General features: G+C 33.4%; 2 protein-coding genes across 2 annotated transcripts; both read left to right on the forward strand.

Moving 5' to 3' along the window:
• The first annotated feature begins 385 nt into the window (after positions 1–385).
• Positions 386–18,480, forward strand: LOC100789512 (lysine-specific demethylase 5A). Its single transcript, XM_006590457.4, has 33 exons — positions 386–1,915; positions 3,158–3,215; positions 4,366–4,488; positions 4,894–4,951; positions 5,045–5,181; positions 5,472–5,633; positions 5,719–5,805; positions 7,133–7,306; positions 7,570–7,722; positions 7,815–8,006; positions 8,092–8,157; positions 8,327–8,422; positions 9,168–9,254; positions 9,587–9,703; positions 9,788–9,995; positions 10,102–10,166; positions 10,344–10,402; positions 10,502–10,633; positions 10,925–11,075; positions 11,166–11,495; positions 12,099–12,272; positions 12,550–12,611; positions 13,274–13,352; positions 13,869–14,018; positions 14,097–14,230; positions 14,916–15,033; positions 15,135–15,208; positions 16,647–16,791; positions 16,888–17,037; positions 17,200–17,295; positions 17,386–17,481; positions 17,585–17,772; positions 17,851–18,480. The coding sequence occupies exons 1-33, from the start codon at positions 594–596 to the stop codon at positions 18,095–18,097; spliced, it is 5,490 nt and encodes a 1,829-aa protein (XP_006590520.1). The 5' UTR covers positions 386–593; the 3' UTR covers positions 18,098–18,480.
• A 1,966-nt stretch (positions 18,481–20,446) lies between these two features.
• On the forward strand, positions 20,447–22,223 carry LOC100790045 (putative pre-16S rRNA nuclease). The gene is made up of 5 exons (XM_041006778.1): positions 20,447–20,644; positions 20,908–20,982; positions 21,066–21,120; positions 21,484–21,576; positions 22,162–22,223. The coding sequence occupies exons 1-5, from the start codon at positions 20,447–20,449 to the stop codon at positions 22,221–22,223; spliced, it is 483 nt and encodes a 160-aa protein (XP_040862712.1).
• The last annotated feature ends 999 nt before the right edge of the window (positions 22,224–23,222 follow it).

A 23,222-nucleotide genomic window follows, 5' to 3' on the forward strand; every position in this document is an offset into this window, starting at 1 on the left:
CAACAAAGGGAGAGGGGATGAGGAATGGCCAAAAAATGAAACAAGTTAGAGAGAAAAACTTGGGAAAAGAAACCAAACTTGTTTTTATCTACTCTTAATTATTAATTTAAAAAATACTCAGTAAAATAAAATAGACAAAGAGTACAAAGAGGAAAAATGAGGGTGTAAATAGCCGTCCCCAAAACAACAAAAATATGGCCCAGTTGGCTGGCGGTAGAACTTAAGTCCAGAAGATTGGTCCGGGAAAGAAGTGAAAAACAAGTTTGGGCCTGAGCCTGAGCCCGAGCTCGAGCCCAAGCCTGAGTGGACGGGTAGTGTGAATGTGAACCTAACCTAACCAAAGGATCTAGTTGAGTTCAGTTATCTTTCCAAAGAAGCTTTCCCGTGTGATACGGTAGAGGAAGCTATTTAATAACAGACGAAACCAAAATGAGTGTACACAAAGACACAAAGAATCCAACACTCCGTCTTCTTCCCTGCACTTCACTGCACTGCGGCTCCTGAAAAAGGTAAACTAACTTTGCTATTCGCTACTCTGCTTCGCGCTTAGTTAGTTAGTTACATTCATGAATTGGCGGTGCTCATAGTCATAGATGGGGAAAGGAAAACCTAGGGCTGTTGAGAAAGGTGTGGTAGGACCTAGTTTGAGTGTTTCATCCTCGACTATACCTTCGGGGCCTGTGTATTACCCCACTGAGGATGAATTCAAGGATCCTTTGGAGTATATTTACAAGATTAGACCCGAGGCTGAACCTTTTGGGATTTGTAAGATTGTGCCTCCAAAGACTTGGAAACCCCCTTTTGCTTTGGATCTAGACACTTTTACTTTCCCTACCAAGACTCAGGCCATTCACAAGCTCCAGGCTCGCCCTGCCGCCTGTGACTCCAAGACATTTGACTTGGACTACTCCAGGTTTCTGAGGGACCACTCTGGTAAGAAGTCCAGGAAGAGGGTTGTGTTTGAGGGCGAGGAGCTCGACTTGTGTATGCTATTCAATGCCGTGAAACGGTTTGGCGGATATGATAAGGTTGTTGATGGGAAGAAATGGGGGGATGTTGCTCGCTTTGTGAGGTCCAGCGGGAAGATTTCGGATTGTGCTAAGCATGTGTTGTGTCAGTTGTACCGGGAGCATTTGTGTGATTATGAGAATTTTTATAACCGGATGAATCAAGGGACGGCTCAGAGTTGTAAGAAAGCTGTGCATGATGACCACAAGAGTGATCATGGGGTGCAATCTGTGGTATCCAAGAAGAATCACAAGAGTGTTGATGGTTCAAACCATAAGGATAGTAAGGTGCAAGAAGAAGAGCATGATCAGATTTGTGAGCAATGTAAAAGTGGTTTGCATGGGGAACTCATGCTATTGTGTGACAGGTGTGATAAGGGTTGGCATACATATTGTCTTTCCCCGCCATTGGAGAAAATTCCTCCAGGAAATTGGTATTGTTTCAACTGCTTGAATTCTGACAGGGACAGTTTTGGTTTTGTGCCTGGGAAGCATTACACATTGGAAGCTTTTAGACGCATAGCGGATCGGTCAAGGAGGAGATGGTTTGGATCAGGACCTGTTTCAAGGGTGCAAATTGAGAAGAAATTTTGGGATATTGTGGAGGGATTGGTTGGTGAGGTTGAGGTTATGTATGGAAATGACTTGGATACATCTGTCTATGGGAGTGGTTTCCCACGTGTAACTGATCAGAAACCAAAATCAATTGATGACAAATTATGGGAAGAATACTCAACTAACCCATGGAATCTTAATAACTTGCCTAAGTTGAAAGGCTCAATGCTTCGAGCTGTTCATCATAATATCACTGGTGTCATGGTACCCTGGCTATATATTGGGATGCTATTCTCATCCTTTTGCTGGCATTTTGAGGATCACTGCTTTTACTCAATGAATTATCTTCACTGGTATGCCTTACTTTTATTTATTTGTGCTGTCCTGGTACAATTATCTTAATTATGAAATAAAATAAAACCCTTTCTTTCAGAAATTATGGCCATGTAGAGTAGGAATCTCAGCAATTTATGAAGATGGCATGTTCAATGAATAATAACATGATCACAGAAACAAGGTTTGGTTGTTTTAGGGAAAAATTAACTGTAGCAAACTTGATATTAATCATGTGCACTTTTAATGTTCCACTTAAACTTGTTGATTTAATAACAAAAATATTATGAAAGGAGTCACAGAGTCCAGAAAAGTCTACGATATCTACTAACTTTTTGTGGTATGATTGTCATAAGAAAAGAAGGTTTGAACCTATGAACTCTGGCAAATTATCCAAACCCCTCACACTAGCTCAATCCTAGTGGCTTTATAATATCCTCCATTTGAGAACACAGAAGCTTTCCTAGCAAAATCTGGTATCAGCAGAACTACAGAAGTGCTCTTTGCATTCCTTGTTAGTTCCAGCCAGAGAGTCTTATACAAACCAGTAACAGTCCTCCAAAATTTCTGCCTGAACCCATTCTCATTTGGTATTGGAGCAATTTGCCTTAAAATATACTTTTCTGAGCATGGCTTATTACATGGAAAATACAATGCCAATCTGCCAAAAATTTTGTACCAACAGGATAACAAATAATCTTAATCATCAACTACTTCCTTCATTTAATTAACATGGATGTTTAGTTCAAAAAAAGAAGAAAGAACAAATAGGTGTTCTATAATATTGGCATATGCGTTTTAGTTTCGAATTTTCTCCTACTGCAGAAACATGATTTTTGTTTAAATTTGTTTGGCTTCTACATTCTAATGCAGAATTCTAATAATTTAGACTTTGTCATTTTTTTTTCTTTTGGAAAGCTCAGAAATTTCTACTACACTCAATCCAGGGCCTTACTTTACCTGAGACTTAAATTTGGCTCAACATTTATTTTCAGATCAAAGAATTCATGAACGTGGCATTTTCTTTACTCTGTTTTTCTTTTATTCTGTCCATACTTCTGTGGTTTTGCTTATCCTTTGGCCAAAGTGTGGTGGAACCTCAACTGCTAGCATTTGCAATGTTTTTATGATCTTGGGTTTTTTAAAATATATATGTGTGTGTGTATATATATCTTTAGATTCATGAGTGCTAAGTGCCTCACTTTATTCCCCCCCCCCCCCCCCCCCCTGCAATTTTGGTTCTGATTTCTATTTTGTTCTAGGGGAGAGGCAAAGTGCTGGTACAGTGTGCCTGGTAGTCAAGCCACTGCTTTTGAGAAGGTAGGTATTGGGTTCTTGTTATATCTATTGCACTTGTAGGATTAATGATTTCCAGAAGAACGACCAAATTTATTTTGTAATACTTGCAAATAAACACTTTCATGCACACTGTAACTGTGGGTGCACATGATGTGTGTGCATGACAAAAAAGTAACCTTTTTTTTATAACAGAGAATTTAAGAAGGACTAGTTTTAAATGGATTATACTCATTCATCAAAATCATGTTATTTTTAATTTAAAGTGAAAAACAAGAGAAATGGTGGAATACTAAGATAACCATAAAATTGTCGGCCACCTTTTTCTAAATAATGAATACATGTATATAGAGTTTCTATGTAGAGGAATTTTTTAAAATAATTAAATAATTGCATTGAAGTGATGATGGCCGTTTATTGTTTTATTTGCATAATTTTGCCTATCCTATTGAAGTTTCAATTATATAAACAAACTATTGAATGAGATTATTATATTTTGGCAGCTATATTATCAAAATTTTATCTAGTGGTCTCCTGTGAAATAAAATACAAGTGTAAATTTAGGTGTTTTTAGAAAATGATTTTTTCAATTAGATAAATCTGTTGATTATCATAGCTAATTATGGAGTCATTTCTATTTTTATTTAATTCATGTTTTGGTAGTACTGATCACATTTCATTTTATGTGATTTTTTTTTAATTACATGTTGTGTATTAAATCTCCCATATTGAAATCCAAAATCTCTCTCTCTCTCTCTCTTTTTTATTTTTTATTTTTATCTTTTGGACTAGATTTATCTGTATAGTTCACTTAAATTGGTGGTTTTCATAAGCTATTTTTAGATGGAGGCATTTATAGGATTGGAAAGGGAGGGTTAATCTTTCAATTTGAATTAATACTTTATTATCTGAAATTTTGAACATTTTTCAATATGAAATATTACCATGTATCTAATCATCCATTATTCTTTTTCAAAATCATTTTATCATTCTCAGTTGCAAATTGAAAGTTAAAACACTAACCCTCCCTTCCCTTTCCTTCCAAACCTCACTATCCAAACATTTCATAATTTTTCAATTTTAAAAATTCATTACTAATTATTAATAAAAGTTCTTAACTATGTGAGTGGACAAACATTTGTTGACAACAATAAAATGATCTACCTCCTTGTAGGTGATGAAAAGCAGTCTTCCTGATCTTTTTGATGCACAACCTGATCTGCTTTTTCAGCTTGTTACTATGCTAAACCCATCTGTCTTGCAAGAAAACGGAGTTCCTGTCTATAGCATACTTCAGGTTTCATTTAGCTTGGTTATCTTTGGTTTTTATTTTTCTTAATAGTTTGCTATTGTAAATGCATTATTTCATTGAAATTGTAAAATTTGAAGACAAAATTGTTAAATTTTTGCAAATGATATGATATTCAACTCCAAGATAAATAAGCACTACACAATAAGTGGATACTTATAATTTAATTTGGTGGAATATTGTGGGTTGCAGTTGACGTTCTTTTACACTGAAAGCTTATAAAACAGATTCAAGTTCATTTGTGGCCTAAACTTCTGATTGGTCCTTTTAACCGTCTGTCCATCATGTTTTGCAGAAAATCTATGCAGCAGTACTACTGCTTTTGCTTGTCCTTTGCTTCTCTTTTTTGCATATTTAGTCTTTGACTTTTTACTTTTCATTGATGTTTGCCAGGAGCCTGGGAATTTTGTTATTACCTTCCCTAGATCTTATCATGGAGGTTTCAATCTTGGTATGCCGTTTTATTTCTCTCTTCATCCAAAATTACCAGCTTACATATAATCTGAAGTGTGTCATTCTCTGTATGATTTGTTTGTGTTCTCAGGTTTAAATTGTGCAGAGGCAGTCAATTTTGCTCCTGCCGACTGGCTACCATATGGTGCTTTTGGAGCTGATCTGTATCAGCGGTATCACAAAACTGCTGTCTTGTCTCATGAGGAGCTTCTTTGTGTGGTAGCCCAGGTTTGCACATTGTTCTGACTTTGTTACATTTGTTAAAGTAATAATTTGTTAATGAGATAAAAAGCTAAGAGGGTGTTTGGTTTTAATAAGTGCACTAATACTTTAACGAAAGTCTGACTTTGTTACATTTGTTAAAGTAGTAATTAGTGCACTTTTAAGTTTGAGCAAGACATTCTATTATCATATTTTTACTCAAACTGAAAATTGCACTAATACTTTTCACATTAGTAAAGTTTATTTGTTGACTAGTCTTGCTTACCCTCTTACATGTTGATTTTCATCATTTTCAGTATGGTGATGTTGATGGCAGAGTGTCTTCTTATTTGAAGAAGGAAATGTTGAGAATATCAGATAAAGAAAAATCTTGGAGAGAGAAACTTTGGAAAAATGGTATTATTAAATCTTCTCGCATGGGTCCTCGAAAATGTCCCCAATATGTGGGAACTGAAGAAGTATGATTTTTTTTAATCCATGGTAATATAAAATGATAATGCAATGTTTTCATCTTTTCTGATTGTGTTTACTGGTGTGTTGTAGGATCCATCATGCCTTATATGCCAGCAATATCTCTATCTCTCTGCTGTTGTATGTGGTTGCAGGCCATCGACTTTTGTTTGTCTGGAGGTAAATGAATGTGATTGAGCCATTGTGGTATTGATAATCAAAATGTAGTTGCCATCAACAATTCACCTTCCACCATTGCATCAATGTCAAAGCTAAAGAAAAAGTGTAACCAGCACCTAGAATGTATGTATATCCATTTTCACAGTTGAATCATTCAACTTATTAGTTTCAACCTAAGATTGGAGGTACCCAATAGGTTTTTACGTTTCTTAAGATGGCCACTCAATTTATATGGGTTCTCTTCACATATTCTGCCTTATGTGTGTGAAAGTATCTGAAAGCCAGCCTGTCCCTGGAAAAGAGTATATGGGCTGTCTGTTTATGCCTTATGTAAGTGAAAATAAGTAAAGTGTATTATTCACTTCTATTTGTGTCCTTACTATTAGAGTAATACACAGACAGACCTGCAGTTATCAACTGCAGCTGTCTCAGTTAGATTTAACCATAGTGGTTAAATGTCAGTTACAAAGTCAGTTAGACAGTTAGAATTTAGTTAGACAGTTAGAAACTTGTACTTGTGCTGATAAGGGGTAAAGGGAAAGGAATTGTATTGTTGCATGACATGACAAATATAATGATCACTAATCACTATCATTCTTTGGATTTGCATAAGTCAGTTAGTTGATTATGGATTTGTGGTATTATGTATCTGTCTTCTTCCTCATGGTTTTATTTTGAGTAAATTACCCTAACCACCCTTGAAGTTTTATGAAATTTCACAAATTCCCCCTGCTTTTTCTACTCCTACACTAACTCCCCTTAATTGTTTGAAAAACATTACACTGACACTCCTTTATACATTAAACTCACTCCCTTAACTGTTTGAAAAATATTACACCGTGTTCCCCTATAAGAGAGGTTACTGTAAATGTTAAAAAAGCAGGGGGAGTTTGTGTAGTTTCACAAAACCTTAGGGGTGGTTAGTGTAATTTACTAGTATTTTATTTGGCCCCCTCTTTTCCTGTGTCTCTAACTGAAGTTAGCACTGTCTTTGTACCTTAGGGGTGGTTAGTGTAATTTACTAGTATTTTATTTTCCCCCCTCTTTTCCTGTGTCTCTAACTGAAGTTAGCACTGTCTTTGTACCTGCTGATTGTTTGTTCTTTCAAACTGAACTGGACTTTGTACACACAAACATGGGTAAGATTCCAATCAATTTATCTATAAAGTAGGATTAGGCATTATAGTCGATAGAAAATATTTGTATTGTTGATATTATTGTGGTTGGAATTCACTTTGACAGATTCGGATTTCTAGGATTTGATTGGTTTGTTCCCTTATGGGTGGTGTTTTTATGGATTGACTGAACTTAGTTTTCTCTTGTGCAGCACTGGGAACACCTCTGTGAGTGCAAAACTGTAAAACTACGTCTTCTCTATCGGCATTCACTTGCAGAATTATATGACTTGGCATTTTCTATGGACAAATATACTTCTGAGGACAAAGCTGAGTGTAGTAGTGTGAAAAGGAAGCCTTCATGTCTTAGTGCATTGACCAAAAAGGTCATATATGCATATTTCTTTCTAACCCTCCAAAATTTCTGAATTCTAATATTGTTTCCAATAATTAGATTTACTTATCTTTCTGCAATCAAAAGATATGATGTCCCCATGCTTCTATATCTTTGACTGTGGTGCTCTCCTGTAAGTGGTATTATGTTTTTATTTTTTCATGAAATTATCTAAAATGATGTTTGTATTGTTGTGTATATGTTTGTGATTTAAAAAAAATACTATTGTTTTCTGACACTCTTGGATGTGTGCAGGTGAAAGGTGGCTCCATTACTTTTGCTCAACTTGCTACAGAGTGGCTTCTGCAATCTAGTACTATTCTTCAGAATGTTTTTTTGCATGATGCATTTGTTACTGCACTAAGAAAAGCTGAACAATTTCTTTGGGCCGGTTCTGAGATGGATTCTGTTAGTTCTATCTATTTGTTACTTTTTAATATACTCCTGTATACACACACACTGATATACTTAACTAAACTCTGCTTCTTTTGGGAATGTAGGTTCGAGACATGGTAAAGAATTTGATTGAAGCTCAGAAGTGGGCAGAAGGGATAAGAGACTGTGCAACAAAAATTGAGTTATGGTTGTGTCATCAAGACTTTAATGTCAAGAAAGTTCATTTGGAATTCGTTGATGAGTTACTGAAGTTTAGTCCTGCACCATGCAATGAACCTCTTTATCATAAATTGAAGGTGCTTCTCATAACAAACAGTTAATAGTGACTTTGGTGGTTGCATTTTTCTGCCATTTTTTTTTGGTTAACTTATGTTGATGCAGGACTACGCAGAGGAAGCAAGGTTGTTAATTCAGGAGATTGATACTGCTTTGTCAATGTGTTCAAATGTACTTTCTCCTAGACTCATCATATTTCCTTTCTTCATAATTTTATTATTGATAGTACATATGTCTGGTACAATTTATGTTCTTGCTACTTATGATGACATCTGGTAAGTAGTAATATTTTGATTCTTCTTTTCAGTCCATTAAATTTGACTAAAATTATTTATGCCAGATGTCTGAGTTGGAACTTTTATACTCCAAAGCTTGTGGCTTACCCATCTATGTGAAAGAAAGTAAGAAATTGGAAGGGAAAATTTCTTCAACCAAGGTAGATGTTGCCATATATGATAGTTTGACACATTATTTTACTTTGCTGGTTCTGTGCTTAATCTTCCATTTATATTGTTTATATTTTGAAACTATTTTTCACTCCAAAATGCCATTTTTTGTTTACAAGGTTAGGGATCTGTAGATACATTTTTCAGAATGTGCTTGTCACAACTTAAAATAGCATGAGAAACTATCTTTCCCCTCCTGTATTTGACACATACACACTGAACCTTCAACCCAAAAATGGAAAACAAAAACAATGACCTGTATTGGCTTTTACGAAAGCGATTGCATTTGGTGTTTCCTATCTCTGTTCTAAATTTCTGTGAGATTCAATAGAAGACCAAATTTTATTTTTTTGAACTTGAGGAATGAGGATTACAAATTCTTAGGAGCAAAATTGAATCTGATCTGGAAAGTTACCACTGCTGGTTTAGTTGATATGAAATTTCAACACCCAGCCCCCTCACACCCAGAACTAGACATCTAGAGTGTGGACAAATGTGACTGCCAATAACTCCACCTGTTCATGCCTATAGACTTCTTATTTTCAAAATATGAGGAGCTAATGTTGTGGAAAGAGTTCATCTCTATTCTCAGGTACAATGAGTTTTGGCTCATGTTCTGAACTGCCCCAATTCTTGTGCTTGAGCAGTTGTGCTGCACTCTAGGGTTTAAAATTGTTGATTTATGTGGTGTTTTATTTTTCATGTTGCTAACATGATTTCTTTGAGACCCTTCAGGCATGGCTGGATAACGTCAGAAAGTGCATCTCAGCAAGACAACCTGCTGCACTACATGTTGATGTTCTTTACAAGCTAAAAGCAGAGGTAATAAGAACTCAGGAAACTGCCCTGGCTTTGTTAATTTATCAAGCCCTGTTCCTGTGAACATAAAGTTCATGTGTGACAGGGCAATAATCAACAATAGAGGAATATAACTGTTATTATTTATGTATTAAATTAATATATTAACTTGCATTTGTTTCATATAATAATGTGATAATGAAGTGACTTATAAATTTAATTATTTGGACTAGTCACGATTGTTAAATTATTTCATGTGTTTTGCATTTATGTGAGTAGTATATATCATACACAGACACAACACCCACATTGTGAAGTACATGCAGATTATAATATGAAATTCATGTTTTCAATAGTTTGTGGATCTTCAAGTTCAACTCCTGGAGATAGACGTGCTCCAGAATCTATTAAGTCAAGTGGAATCTTGTAGTGCTCAATGTCATGATATGTTAGAAGGTCATATGAATCTCAAGGTTTGCGTTTTGAATCTTTTTCACCTTTTCTAGTTTTCTTTGTTGGTTGAAAGGCATAACTTTATTAACTCAGAAACCTTGCAGAATGTTGGTTTGCTGCTTAAGGAATGGGACGGTTTCGCAGTTGATGTACCAGAGCTCAAGCTTCTAAGGCAATACCATTCAGATGCTGTTTCATGGGTTTCTCACTTCAATGATGTTTTAGGGAGAGTTCAGATGCAGGAAGATCAAAATAATGCAGTTGATGAATTGAAGAGCATTTTTGAAGAAGGTTTATCTTTGAAAATTCAAGGTATTGAACGTTGTAGCTTCATTTTTGAAAAAGGTTTATCCTTGAAAATTCATGGTTAAGATTTTTTATTCAAGATCCATGCATTTGTTTATTTTCTTCTTGTCAGTTGATGAGTTGCCATTAGTTGAGATTGAGCTGAAGAAGGCTAATTGCCGGGAAAAGGCTGTGAAGGTAGGATATTATATTTATGCATACTAATGTTGTTCTTTCATCTCTCTCCCTGCCTTTGTTTAATATTTAAAAATAAAAGGTTTCTTAGTATGCAGGGGCTAATCAACTTGTATATTAAATGCTCAGGCAGTTATTGTAACAATGAAAACTGATTGAAATTTTGTGAAATTGGTACAGGCACATGATTTGAAGATGCCTTTAGAATTCATTCAGCAACTGTTGAAGGAGTCCACTATGTAACTTTTAACTCCCTTTCCTCATCTGAACTTGCACATCATTAGGTTTTTATTTATTTTAAGTTTCAACCATATATGCTTTTGTTATTGATTTTTCAGGCTTCAAATTGAGGGAGAGAAACAATTTGTCAATTTATCTTGTGTGCTTGCTGTTGCCATTCCTTGGGAGGAAAGGGCTAGAAAGATGCTTTCACACGAGGCTCCTATTTCAGACTTTGAGGACATGATCAGGTTCAACAATGCTTGAGAGTTGAGATGTTTATGTTTATAACTTCAACAAGATTATAATTGTAAAGAACTTAAAAAATAAAGAACTGAATATTATTCAGTATGTATATTATACAAGTTCTAATCCCCTTTTATGGGCCAAACGGCTAAACCTATTACAGGAAATAGGGAAACAAAACATAAAAAGGGAAAGTAGAAAAGAAAATAGATCTATCCTAATAATAACGAGATTTTATCTTATTTACAACAATTGTTTTGGCTGATGATAACTTTGCTTTTGGTTTTCTCTTACAGAGCTTCAGAAAATATATTTGGTATTCTTCCTTCACTTAATGATGTCAAGGATGCTTTATCCGAAGCTAATTCCTGGTTAAGGAATTCAAAGCCATATTTAGTCTCTTCTACGTGTGCTTCAAATTCTGTGCGGAAAGTAGAGGACTTGCAGGTTCATGTTTTGTTCTGTTTGATTTGTGGTTTTATCTTTGCTGAAAACATGATCATTATAAAATATGACAATTTGATTATATACTTTTAGATGTTGGTTTCTCAATCGAAGCATATTAAAGTATCTTTGGAAGAAAGAGGGATGCTTGAATTAGTTTTGAAGAATTGCAGAATATGGGGGTATGAAGCATGTTCTGTACTAGATGATGCTCAATGCTTATTGGATAATTCTTTGCATGAAATAAACAGTGGTTTAACTTGTAAAGTGGAAGATTTGATTGCAAGAATCCAATCTGCCATAGCATCTGGTGTATCACTTGGTTTTGACTTCAATGAGATTTCAAAACTCCAAGCATCGTATTCTACACTGCAATGGTGCAAAAGAGCCTTGTCTTTCTGCAATTGCTCTCCTTCTTTAGAGGTTACTATTTCTCTCTAGTTGCAATTTCTTTTCGACTCTTGCCTTTTCGCAAATGTCTTTTCTTGACTTCATTTTGCATAACCGTATGCTTTCTTACTCCACCCTCCCTTTCAGTGTTTGACACTTTGACTGCTGTCTTGATCATGTACACGCTTCTAAATATACCCCTCCACAACACACAATTTTCAGTGTCCACCTAATTTGGTTTATTTTGATCTCTTGACCCTGGTTATATTATGTCGTTCATCTGGATGCCTTATAGTATACCTGGTTTTAAGCTCATATCATATCAGATTACTTTCTTGTTTCCTTTCAATTACAAATGAAAAATTGTACTGTGTTGCTACGATCTTAATTATTCATTACATGGGTCATTGACTTTTTCACCTTAAAAATTTTTCTTTGACAATTACTTTTTAAAAATTGCACTTGATTTGAGATATAAGATCAGTTGTTTGACAACTATTTGGGAGTAAAGCACATGGCTTTTGTAATGGGGTTTCGCCAAAGACTCATCATATTGTATTTCTTTTGTTATAAAAAAAAACAAAATAAAGGTTCTCCATAGTACTTATTGATGAGGGATGCTTGCTAATCATGTAGGACGTTTTGGAGGTTGCAGAAGGTCTTTCTCATTCCTCTGTATCTGGTGCTCTGTTGAAAGTATTGATTGATGGGTTTGAATGGCTTAGGAAAGCATTAGAGGGGATTTCTGGACCTCGCAGTTCTAGAAGATGTAAGTTGACTGACATACAAGATATTCTTACCGATTATCAGGTACTAGTTTATAATTTTCTGCTTTGTGTATTTTTGTTATTTTAGCCATTGATTACCCTTATTGTTTTGTTTGATTTATTAACTATATAAAGCAGAATGAGAGGTCAACTTATATTTTCTCTAGTTCAGAAGTCAACTTATAATTACACTAGGACATTTAAGGAACTTTGGAGAGAGAAAAAGTTGGGGAGAAAACTTTCTAGCATTTTCTTAATCATAATAGTTAAGAAAAATTGTTTTGGCACATACAGCTTACATTCACAACTTTTTTCTGCAGACTATTAATATGACCTTTACAGCAGTAAAATGTCAACTTGAAGATGCCATTGGAAAACATAAGTAAGTCTCGTTTGTTGATTGTAGAATTACGATAATATCTTAGGTTAGTTTTGTTAGAAAGTTCCACATCGCCTGCCTCAGTTCTTGGGGTGCAGCTTATATATCTGTTGGGCAACTTCACTTAGGGCCAATTGGTTTTAAGTTGAAATCTAACATAGTATTAGAGCCTATAGCCCATCTTAGTTCTTGCCTATTCTAGTAGACTCTCTTGTATTGGCAGGCATCTCTGGAGGGGGGATGTTAGAAAGTTCCACATCGCCTACCTCAGTTTTTGGGATGCAGCTTATATATTTGTTGGGCAACTTCACTTAGGGCCAATTGGTTTTAAGTTGAAATCTAACAAGTTTGATTTGTTTCTAGTCTTCTGAATGATAGTTTACCCATTAACATTTCAATTAAATTTCTAGATATTTAGGTTTTGCACTTTTGAATTTTTTTTATAAGCTTTTATTGAAGCCATTGCCATTTTCAATTTGATTCTATGCCTTCCAATATTGCCTTCTGAACTACGTCTGTCTCCCTGTATGCATCATCTTGGTAAAGAGCATATTGCTTAATCATGTAAAGAACTGTTGACTGAGTGAATGAAGACTGTTGCCTTTCCAATTATTTTTGTTAAATATTTGATATGCGTACTTAATTGTATTTTATTTCTGCTTTAGGTTGTGGCAAGGGCAAGTGCATCAATTTTTTGGTCTAAGCTCTAGAGAACGTTCTTGGTCTTCAATATTGCAGCTCAAGGTAAATTTTCTGGGTGTATAGTAGGTGGTCTTTATGTGCGTGATTACTGATTATTGATCAACTGATTGACTTAGGCTGCATTACACAGCTATGGTTCTCTTTTATTGTGGCTATGTTGCTGTGTAATTTGTAAAAAGTACCGGTCACTGTGGTCGGGATTTTCCTTGTATTTTATATGAATTGTTAGTGGGGTGGTTTACTCTCTTCATTTTCTCTAATCGACTAATTGTAGATTTACTTTAAGTCTTAACCTTTGTTTTGATTTCCTTTATAATTTGTCCCTTATATTTTATAGCACCTTTCTGTTTAAGCATTTTCTTTCAATTGTTTTTAATTGTGTGTATATTCTTAGTATCCAGGAGTATCAAGCTTAATCATTCTTCAGTTGTGATTATTTTGATTGAAAAAATGAAAGCTTTCACAATTGTTGTGAAGCCTTTACCAGTTTGTTTATTTTATTAGGACTTGACATATCACTGGTCACTTGCATAACACTCGTGATTTGCTTACATTCAGGAACATGGAGATACCATTGCCTTTAGTTGCTCCGAACTGGATTTGATTTTATCTGAAGTTGAGAAGGTGGAAAATTGGAAGAATAGATGCATGGATAAATTTAGAATGTTGGTCCAAAATGGAAATTCGCTACTTCATGCACTGGAGAAGGTTTTGATTTTAGAATATTTTCATTTGCATGCCCATTTGTGTATCACATATACTTAGTACCTTGCTTGATATTTTCAGATAAACCAGACTCTAGATAGATCATTGTTTATATATGACAAATTGCAAGATCTGAAGGAACAAAACCTATGTATATGCTGCTATGATGATTCTGAAGATCAGGAATTTCTTACTTGTTCCACTTGTATGGACTGGTAAAGTACTTGTTACCTTGTTTCTAAAAATAGCAGTTCCATAGCTCTGAAAAATAAATCTGGCAATAGCTTATAATCTTCATGTAAATGGGTTCTCTCATTATTCCGGTCACGTCGTAAATGTTAAAATATATTTAAAATTTAAATATCTTATCATATCTTAGATTATCCTCTAGGATTTGTTTCCCTAATTAGCTACGATTATGATTAGTATAAATAAGGATTACTGGTATAGGTTTTATGTGCATATCAACACATCAGCACATTGTACTACATCAAAGTTAATATCAATTAGTGTTTCATTCTCATTCATCTCTCTTCCTCCCTCTATACCTAAAACCTCAGAATTTCAACATGGTATCAGAAAGTTACCATCATCAGTGACCAATGGGTTACAATTCCACTGCCATGTTCCTGAAATATGGAACTGTTTTTGTGTCCAATGACTTTCTTCTTTAATTCCAAGTAGTCGTCTAACCTGCCCTGTTGTCATTCCGTCAAGATCTTCCTTTCTTTTCATCACTGCTTCCATTAAGATCTACTCTCTACAATTTTAGTTTTCTGGTTAAGGAAATAATTGTCATTCGGTCTGGAAAAAAATTCATTTTTTTTTTACTTCTGTTTCATTGTTAAGAATAGACATTGATTTATTTGTTTGATGCATCAATATCTTTCATATGGACAGCTATCATGTGAGGTGCGTTGGACTAACAGAAAAAGACGCAGGCATTGAAAACTACAAGTGCCCTTATTGTGAAATTTTGAGGGGTGAATTCCATTATCAGAATGGAGGTGCCCTCCTGGTAGGATATTATGTCATTTTAGTAGTAGTTGACTAGTGTGTGTTTGTGTGTCTCTCTCTTTTTCAGAAACTCACTTGTCCACATTATTTTGCTTTATGCAGAGGTTTGTGAAGAAGCGTGTTGAATTGAAAGTTCTTACTGAACTCATGTCTCATGCTGAGCATTTCTGTTTATGGTAATGTGGTTCACATTAAATCTTTATGTACAGCATGTATTAATGACCTTTAAGTTTTCTTCAATAAGGTTTATTGTTACTCAATAGAGACTAAAGCCCCTCTTTGGAATTGCTGGATTTTCAAATGCTGATATGCTGTGTATAATTACAAAATAGATATTTTAAGTTAAATGGATACAATTTTAAAATAGAAAGAAGATAATTGGCAAAATTTAAAAGAACTCGGGGATTTTTTTTAGTCTCAATTTGTTTGTAGAGCATCTCCTAGCTTGCTTGTCAAATCATTTGTGGCACTCGAAGAAGCTCCTTTGAAAACATTTCATCAAACAAATTTTGCAGCTCTTCTCAAAAAGCACATGCATCAAAAGCCACATTTCCAAACTACGTGTAGATGCATTATATTTTGGGAAAACTGTCTTCTACACTCTGCATTGATAGTTGAACACCCTTTCTACTCAATTCCCTAGTCCATTTTTGCTCATGATTTGCTTTGGATGGTTTCAACTTTTTTTTTTTTTTTGGATTTTTTCGTATGATCCATTAATTTAAATGTAACATGTTAAGGCTAGCAGAAACATTACTTTCAGTTCCATTTTAAGTCAGAAGCAGAAATGCCTTCACTGTAAGTGATATTACAAATTTAGGTACATAAAACATTAATGGTACTATTACTGTCTTTATATATACAATTTTAACTTTACAAGTACTACTATTTGTAACTAGATTCATTTCATACTACTCATCTTTTAAAGTGTTTTCTGGGAAGAAGGTATTATGAATATTTGAGTGTATGATTAGATTTTTTTAGTGAGGGGTCTATTGGTGTGAGGTAGATCATATCTTTATAGAAGGGAGGGAAGAAAAGGGTGGGTTCTGTAGATGCTGGAAAACATTGAGGACCGGACCCTAGCAGAAATTTATTGGCTAAGTTGCACGTGGCATGAGCAGAGTTCAGACATGTGTGGGATACCTGAGGAGAATTTTAATAATGTTTTATATATATATATATATATATATATAATATGCTGTTTATAAGTTCATTATAGAAATTACAAAGTTCATTTTGGATTAATATTAGAATGAGCTCTGCAGACTGCCACTCACGAAATTACATATATTTCTGCAGTTTCTTTCATGCTTCTCTCTTGTTTTCTATATTGTTAAGGGGGTGAGTGTTCTATAAGAGTCTTGGACTTCATCTTTGTTGGAGAAAATGTAAATATTGTCTAGGTTTATTGTATAGGCCAACAAAATCATGTAGTAATTAGGATGTGGGCGTATTTTTTTTTTTTGTCTACATAATTCAGGTGTGCTATGCAGTTTGGACACATGGATTCCATCTTGTGCCTCTTGTTTTCTCTACCTTTTAACAATCTTCACTTTAGATTTATGATTTTGGTAAAAGTTGTAATTCATCTAGCATTTTCTTGTTGTGCAGGATTGATGAAAAAGATTTTTTGTGCCAACTTGTTGAGAAAGCCCTTTCATGCAAATCTTGCTTGAGAGAAATTGTGATCCTTGCATCAGCTAATGTTGATGAAGATATTAGCATTGTCTCCGAAAAATTGGCCACTGCTGTAAAGGCATGTATTTATTTAACTTTATCTCTCTTTCTTGTATTATTTCATTTAACTGGAACGCGATTGTTACAGTTGAGTTAATTTTGCTTATTGGTATAGGCTAGCAAAGTGGCTATTGTCTATGATCAGCATGATACTTGTGACCTTGAGCTGACTTTAGCAAAAAACTTTTGGAAAATTCAAGTCAGTAGATTGTTAAATGGTGTACCAAAGCCCACTATCCAACAAATTCAGAAGCATCTGAAGGAGGTATGTGCCGTTGGCTAGGTTTATGTTTTTGTGCGTGTATTGCAAAAACAAGTAAGCCTGTCCCCTTATTTATGTCTATTACTAATTCACTTTTCTACTTTTTAAAAATTATTGCTGATAAGAACAACTTTGAACCTACTGAAATGTTGAAGTGCATGACAGGGACAGGCTATGGACATATCACCTGAAGATCACTATATGTTGAAACTTACGAATGTGAATTGCTTGGGTTTGCAGTGGGCAGAACTAGCCAAAAAGGTTCTGATATTTTTCTTTTTTGGGTGATTCCTCCTCCTCCATGTCCTTTTTTTGCTCATGATGGTTTTTATATTTAAATATCATGGACAGGTGGCAACTGATTCAGGGGCACTCAGCCTGGATAAAGTTTTTGAACTTGTAGTGGAAGGTGAAAACTTGCCTGTTGATATGAACGAGGAACTAAGGGTTAGAGATTATTCATTTTTGTATTATTAAAATCAAGAGAATTTTAATTTGTATCATGATTTTGGTATGATTATAATGAAGTATTGAATTTTGTTCACAACAGACATTAAGGGCACGATGCATGCTTTATTGCATTTGTCGAAAGCCCTTTGATCCAGAAAGGATGATTGCATGTTATCATTGTAATGAGTGGTATCACTTTGATTGCATGAAATTGCCTTGCACAGAAGAGGTCTACATTTGTCCTGCATGTAACCCGTGTACAGAAGGATTGCCTTCAAACCATGACAGGTCAGTCTATTGTTTGCATTGCTAATTTGTTTTATTTTTTTTGGTATTTTTTTAGTGATTATCTGTTATGCTTTGCAGATTAACTAGTGGTAAATTTGAGGAGCCTAAAACCCCATCTCCGAGGCATTCAAATCCTAGAAAGAAACAGAAGAGAGATGTGCCCAGTCTCACTTGCAACATATTCGCTAGCAGGAATCAAGATAAGCTTAGGTATTCGAGTGGGATAGAATGTCTAAGGTGGCAAAATCGAAAGCCTTTCAGACGAGCAGCTAAGAAACGTGTTGAACTTCGAAGTCTTTCTCCATTTCTATGCATACAACGATAGCTAAACATAGGAGAAATCATTGGTCATTAAATTGATTCAAATGATTTTTATGGTGTCATCTCGGTCATTTTTAATCCATCTTAATGCGAAAATTCCATTTTTAATTTCTTGTTCGCATTTCACCATTTGAAGGCTTGAGTTATTAGGATAAAGATGGCGTAAATTAACGTAGGAAGCATTAGTTTTATACAGCTGACAAAAGTAGGTAGGATTTTTTTTTTAATAGAATTCAGTTAGTTTTTAACTTTTTATGGTGGAAATTAGATAAAACAGTGGTAACAATCATTCATCCATTGTTGGATTAAATCTTCAGTGTCTGTAAATAAGATGATGTTTACATTTATTTTCTAACAAATAAATTGTCTCCCTTTAGTTGTTGTTTATACAAATGTGTCATTATAGTCTTTATTTCTATAAATGAATCATAATAAAAAGATATTTTTTAAATGAAGAATATCACAGTTAACATTTTTTGTGATTTTTTTATCATCATAAAAAAGACAAATTATTTTTGAGATATTAAAATAAATAGTCATATTTGCTTGATTAGAAACATATATAATTTTATCAAGGCTATAGTTCAATTGGTTAAATATGATATAAATTATAATTTTTCTTGTATTTATATTTAATTTTTATGGATAAAAAAATACATATAATTTTTTTAATAATGTTACTTATGAAAGTTTTTTGTTTTTTTGTATTTTTTTTATTTTGTTACATTAATCATGTTTTTCTATATTTTTTTCTTTAACTCTTTTAATTTGTAAAGGTTTAAATATTTTTTAGAACCAACATTTTGGTTATTGAAGATGTAACGTGTTGTCACATTAGTTACTTCCTAAAAGTGAAAATTTTCAATTAAGTCTTTAAAATTTAGTTGTATCATCAAAAGTTCTAAACTTAATTATATTTTCAATTGATGTGATTGACTTTTTTTTTAAAAGATTTGTTTGGGATTTTTTTTAGTTTTAGAGAATAATGTGATAGGGATAATTTTTAGGGATTAAAATGGTGATTTATTTAATGATATTATATAGGAGTAAAATTTTTCTTTTGTTGAAGACGGATAAAGATGAAAAAAAAAAACTAGATCAAAAGAGAAGGAAATAAAATGAGACCTCATTGGAAACAAAATAAAAGGTTGGGATGGATGATGCATACCCATTGCTCTCGTGGAGAACTCTTGTGACCTAAATTATCAAGAAGGTTTGCTCATTGATTAGCTTCACAAAATGCATGTTATAACTTAGAATCACTCTCCACTCTTGCCAAAGAGTTTTGATCTCCCTAGTTTGAGACAAGGGTGGAATGATCAGTAACCAATTTCTAAGCAGTTTTTGTGTCCATCTCAATAATTGGTTTGTTGAATATAATATTAAATAAATAAAACTTAAATAATCAATAATGTACAAAGTATTTTCAAATATAAAATAACTTTCTCGTGATCAAGACAACACATGTCATATAAATTTGAGTAAAATATAATCAATATAAATAATAATATTATGCTCGTCAAGTTTTAGATATAAAAATATGTTTAAAATTTTAACTTTTCTCTCTATCATTTCTTTTTACAAGTCTAATTTTTAAATTTTCTCTTATACAAGTTAGTAATTTATAAGATTCATAGAACATTAAATATTTTTAAATACGACTGTAATATCTAATTAGATAATTTATTTTTGTGTAATGAGAAGGTATTTAAGATTTTTATTTGACATCCAATTATTCTCCTCTAACTTGGTTGGCTAATTTTGGATAAAGTGGTATCTTAGTTACAAACCCCTGACTATTTTTAATAAAAAGATTATTATATTAAAATATCGATTTAATTATTTATAGTAACAACTAACAATGAAATAATATTTTATACTATCATTTTTAATTTTTATAATAACAACTTTAAAAATCCTACTAATTTCTAATTAACTGTTACTATAAAAAAATACATTGTAAGTACTTGAAAATTAAAATCTAAACATCTAAAATTTATTTAATACTTATTTGATTGTAGATTAAAATATCTAATAAAATATATTTTAATATTAACATAGTAGGAGAAAGTAAATAAATATCTAAATTGTTAATTTTATATAAAATAGAATTAGAAATACACCTTACAGTAATTTTCAATATAATTCTACTGCAATTTTTAATAAAAAAAATTAAAAAATCTTGTATCTACGGTGGTAACAGCCATCACATAAGGAAACCTGACACCACACTCTAACCCAAAACTTTAAGGTTCAGGTTTATGAGTCTTCTCCTCACTTATATGGTGTTCAACCTTTCCACTTCTACCCGATGTGGGACTTCACTTCACACTTGTAACTCAACATAGATGAAATGAGGTACATGAAGCCCTTGCAATTGTTTCATGATTTGAAGAATCAGCAGCGCGGAAGGTTGCTTGGTTTGGATGTCGGGGATAAATATGTTGGGCTTGCTCTTTCTGACTTCGATAACAATATTGCTTCACCTTTCAGCGTTCTCGTCAGGAAGAAGACAAATATCACTTTAGTGGCTTCTGATTTTGAGAGTCTGGTCACCTTCTTCTCTCCTTTTTCTTTCTCATTCAATTTTACAATTATCATTTTCTCCTTTTGCCTATAAAAAAATGGTCATTTTATCTGTTTGTAATGATTTGTTTTATTGTGTGAGATGTCTCTTCTATCTTAGATTTTCCTTCTGGTAATATAAGTTTGCTTTTGTCAAGTCAAGTCTAGTCAGTAGTCACAAAATTATGTTAGTTTTTCACTTGTTCCGTATGAATATGATATATTTATTTTTATCATTTACTGGTACAGTGTAGTGATTTGAGCAATAAAACTTCCAAGCATGTTATTGGCATCTCGTTTGACAAACATCAAGTGTCTTCTGATGTGAGTTTCATTTCTTTGACCATCCATGTACCTTGTATTACTGTTTTTCTTCTACTCTTACGTTTTTCTCTACTTGTTGTCAGGCTATGCAAGTGAAGGTCTTCACTGATCACCTCTGTAAAACAAAAATGCTTGAAGGTGTAAAGTATACATAATGGAATGAGAGCTTCACGTCAAAAGTGGATTAACATGTTTGCTATTATGAATTAAATATTATCTCAAGTCTGATTTTCCAACATGACTACAACCTTTCCCTTGTTTGGTGACTATCACTGTTGAAAGAATTAAATATCCATGAAGTGTGAAACAAATGTTGCTTATTGAAGTTGAACATTGCTATATGGGACGGAAAGATTTGCATGAACGATTAAGTTAATGAAGGAAAGAAAATTGAAAAACTGGATTGAAATCACAGGCCACATTGTTCATAAAGTTACCTATTTCATCCAGCAAAATAAACTCAAAATTGAGACAAAATCTGAAGTTAAATTTTGTTTGCAGAATGTGGAGTTGCTGTTAAAGCCTTTAAACTTGAATCATTCAGTTCTCTCCAAGACTATGCTAGACAAGTTTGCTGCAGTAGGAATACTTCAGGTGAGTTTTTTGGCCTGCTTCTTGACATAATATACTATTGTGCTGTTATACTTCTGGTCTCATGTTATTCATTTTGTTTAAGGCAATGTGTTCTACTGTTCTCTTCATTTGCAATTGTGTTGAAAGCATAATAAGAATCCATTAAACCAGTGAGGCCTCAAATTGATTTGTGCATATTTTCTCTGAAGAGTAGGAAATGGTTTATTTTTTTATTTTTTTGCAATTCTTTGTAAGGGATATTTATGACAACGAGAGCCCTGAACTGAAGAATAAATAGCTTCCATCTCTGCAATTATTGGGCCACATCCTCTACTAGATGGCCATCTGACTATTTATTTTCTACTACAGCAGTGTTTTCTGTCTGGTTTTCATGGTTCTGTTAGGAATTAAATTCAATTGAAAAGTAAAATTTTTGAAGGAAGCAATTGATTGAATGGACCCTCTTTTATTTGTAAGGGACTCTGAAATTTAATCCAAACTACATAAACATATTGTTTAATTTTTTTTTATATTTTAGGTTGTATGTTATGTTGAGCTAAAGGATTAGGCTTACTTTACATCTACTTATATGTTGGTATTTTCTAGGGGTACATGGATTTTGTCAACAGGAAAATGAAGCTGACAGCAATGGAGTAATGAACTCTTAATAATGTTACTTTTCAAGCCTGCTAATGTTAGTCTCAAACTCTTTTTCTTTCTCTCTGTCTTTACATGATTGCTACTTCTCAAAACTAGTAATTTGCTATGGTGGCTCTTTTCCTTTTCACTTTTATGTACCATTTCTCTTTATAAGTTTTTCAATATTTGACAAATTAGTGCTCTTTCTACAGCTGGAGGCATGCATCAGAAATCACAACTAGATACCTCTGAATTTAAGGTTGGTTGGAGGACAGTAGGGGAAGGGAAAAGTTGCTCAATGGGAGATCAAACATCTATCATCAACATCACATTCATATTTTGTAGACCTGAGCTGATGTCAATTTAGATGCAAGCACCGTGCTAGCTAGATTCATTTAATTTCATTGGAGAATGAGAGGATTCGGGTTAAACTATTAGAGGCATGTTGAAAATTCTCATGTTAAATGTGATTTTGTAGAAAAAAGAAAAAGAGAGAGAAAATTCTCGATTTTAATTTATTCATTGAAATAGACTGTCAGAAAATTTTTATGAGAGATTAGGCATCCAATTATTTTATCAACGGAACTGTTCGTTCTTATTGCAACTCCATCATGCTAAAAAGCGTCTTTGGAAAATTTTCTCAAGTTAAGCTCGATGCATTGTTCCTTGCAATTTCCTTCTTATTTTTATTTTTATTTTTTACGTGTAAACTGAGATATATATCTCGACCGAAAACTAAGGAATAATTTTTTTTTCAACATATATTTTTTTCATTTAATCCCAACATATAATTCTCTGCGCGATGTAAAAGCAAAATTTCACTTTTCAGAAATGACCGATCAACAAAAATATTAGCAAGTGAAAAACTTTTAAAATTTTAATGAGATTCTTTTTCAATTGACCGTGTCTTACTTTCATGCGATTTTTAAATTATTTGTCTTTTATGTTAGAAAATTAATGGTGATTCATGATTTTCTCGCAGATGAATTCAATGGGACAATTTTTTATATTTTTGAATAAATAAATAA

Source organism: Glycine max, chromosome 11 (assembly GCF_000004515.6).
Source record: "Glycine max cultivar Williams 82 chromosome 11, Glycine_max_v4.0, whole genome shotgun sequence".
Classification (NCBI taxonomy): Eukaryota; Viridiplantae; Streptophyta; class Magnoliopsida; order Fabales; family Fabaceae; genus Glycine; species Glycine max.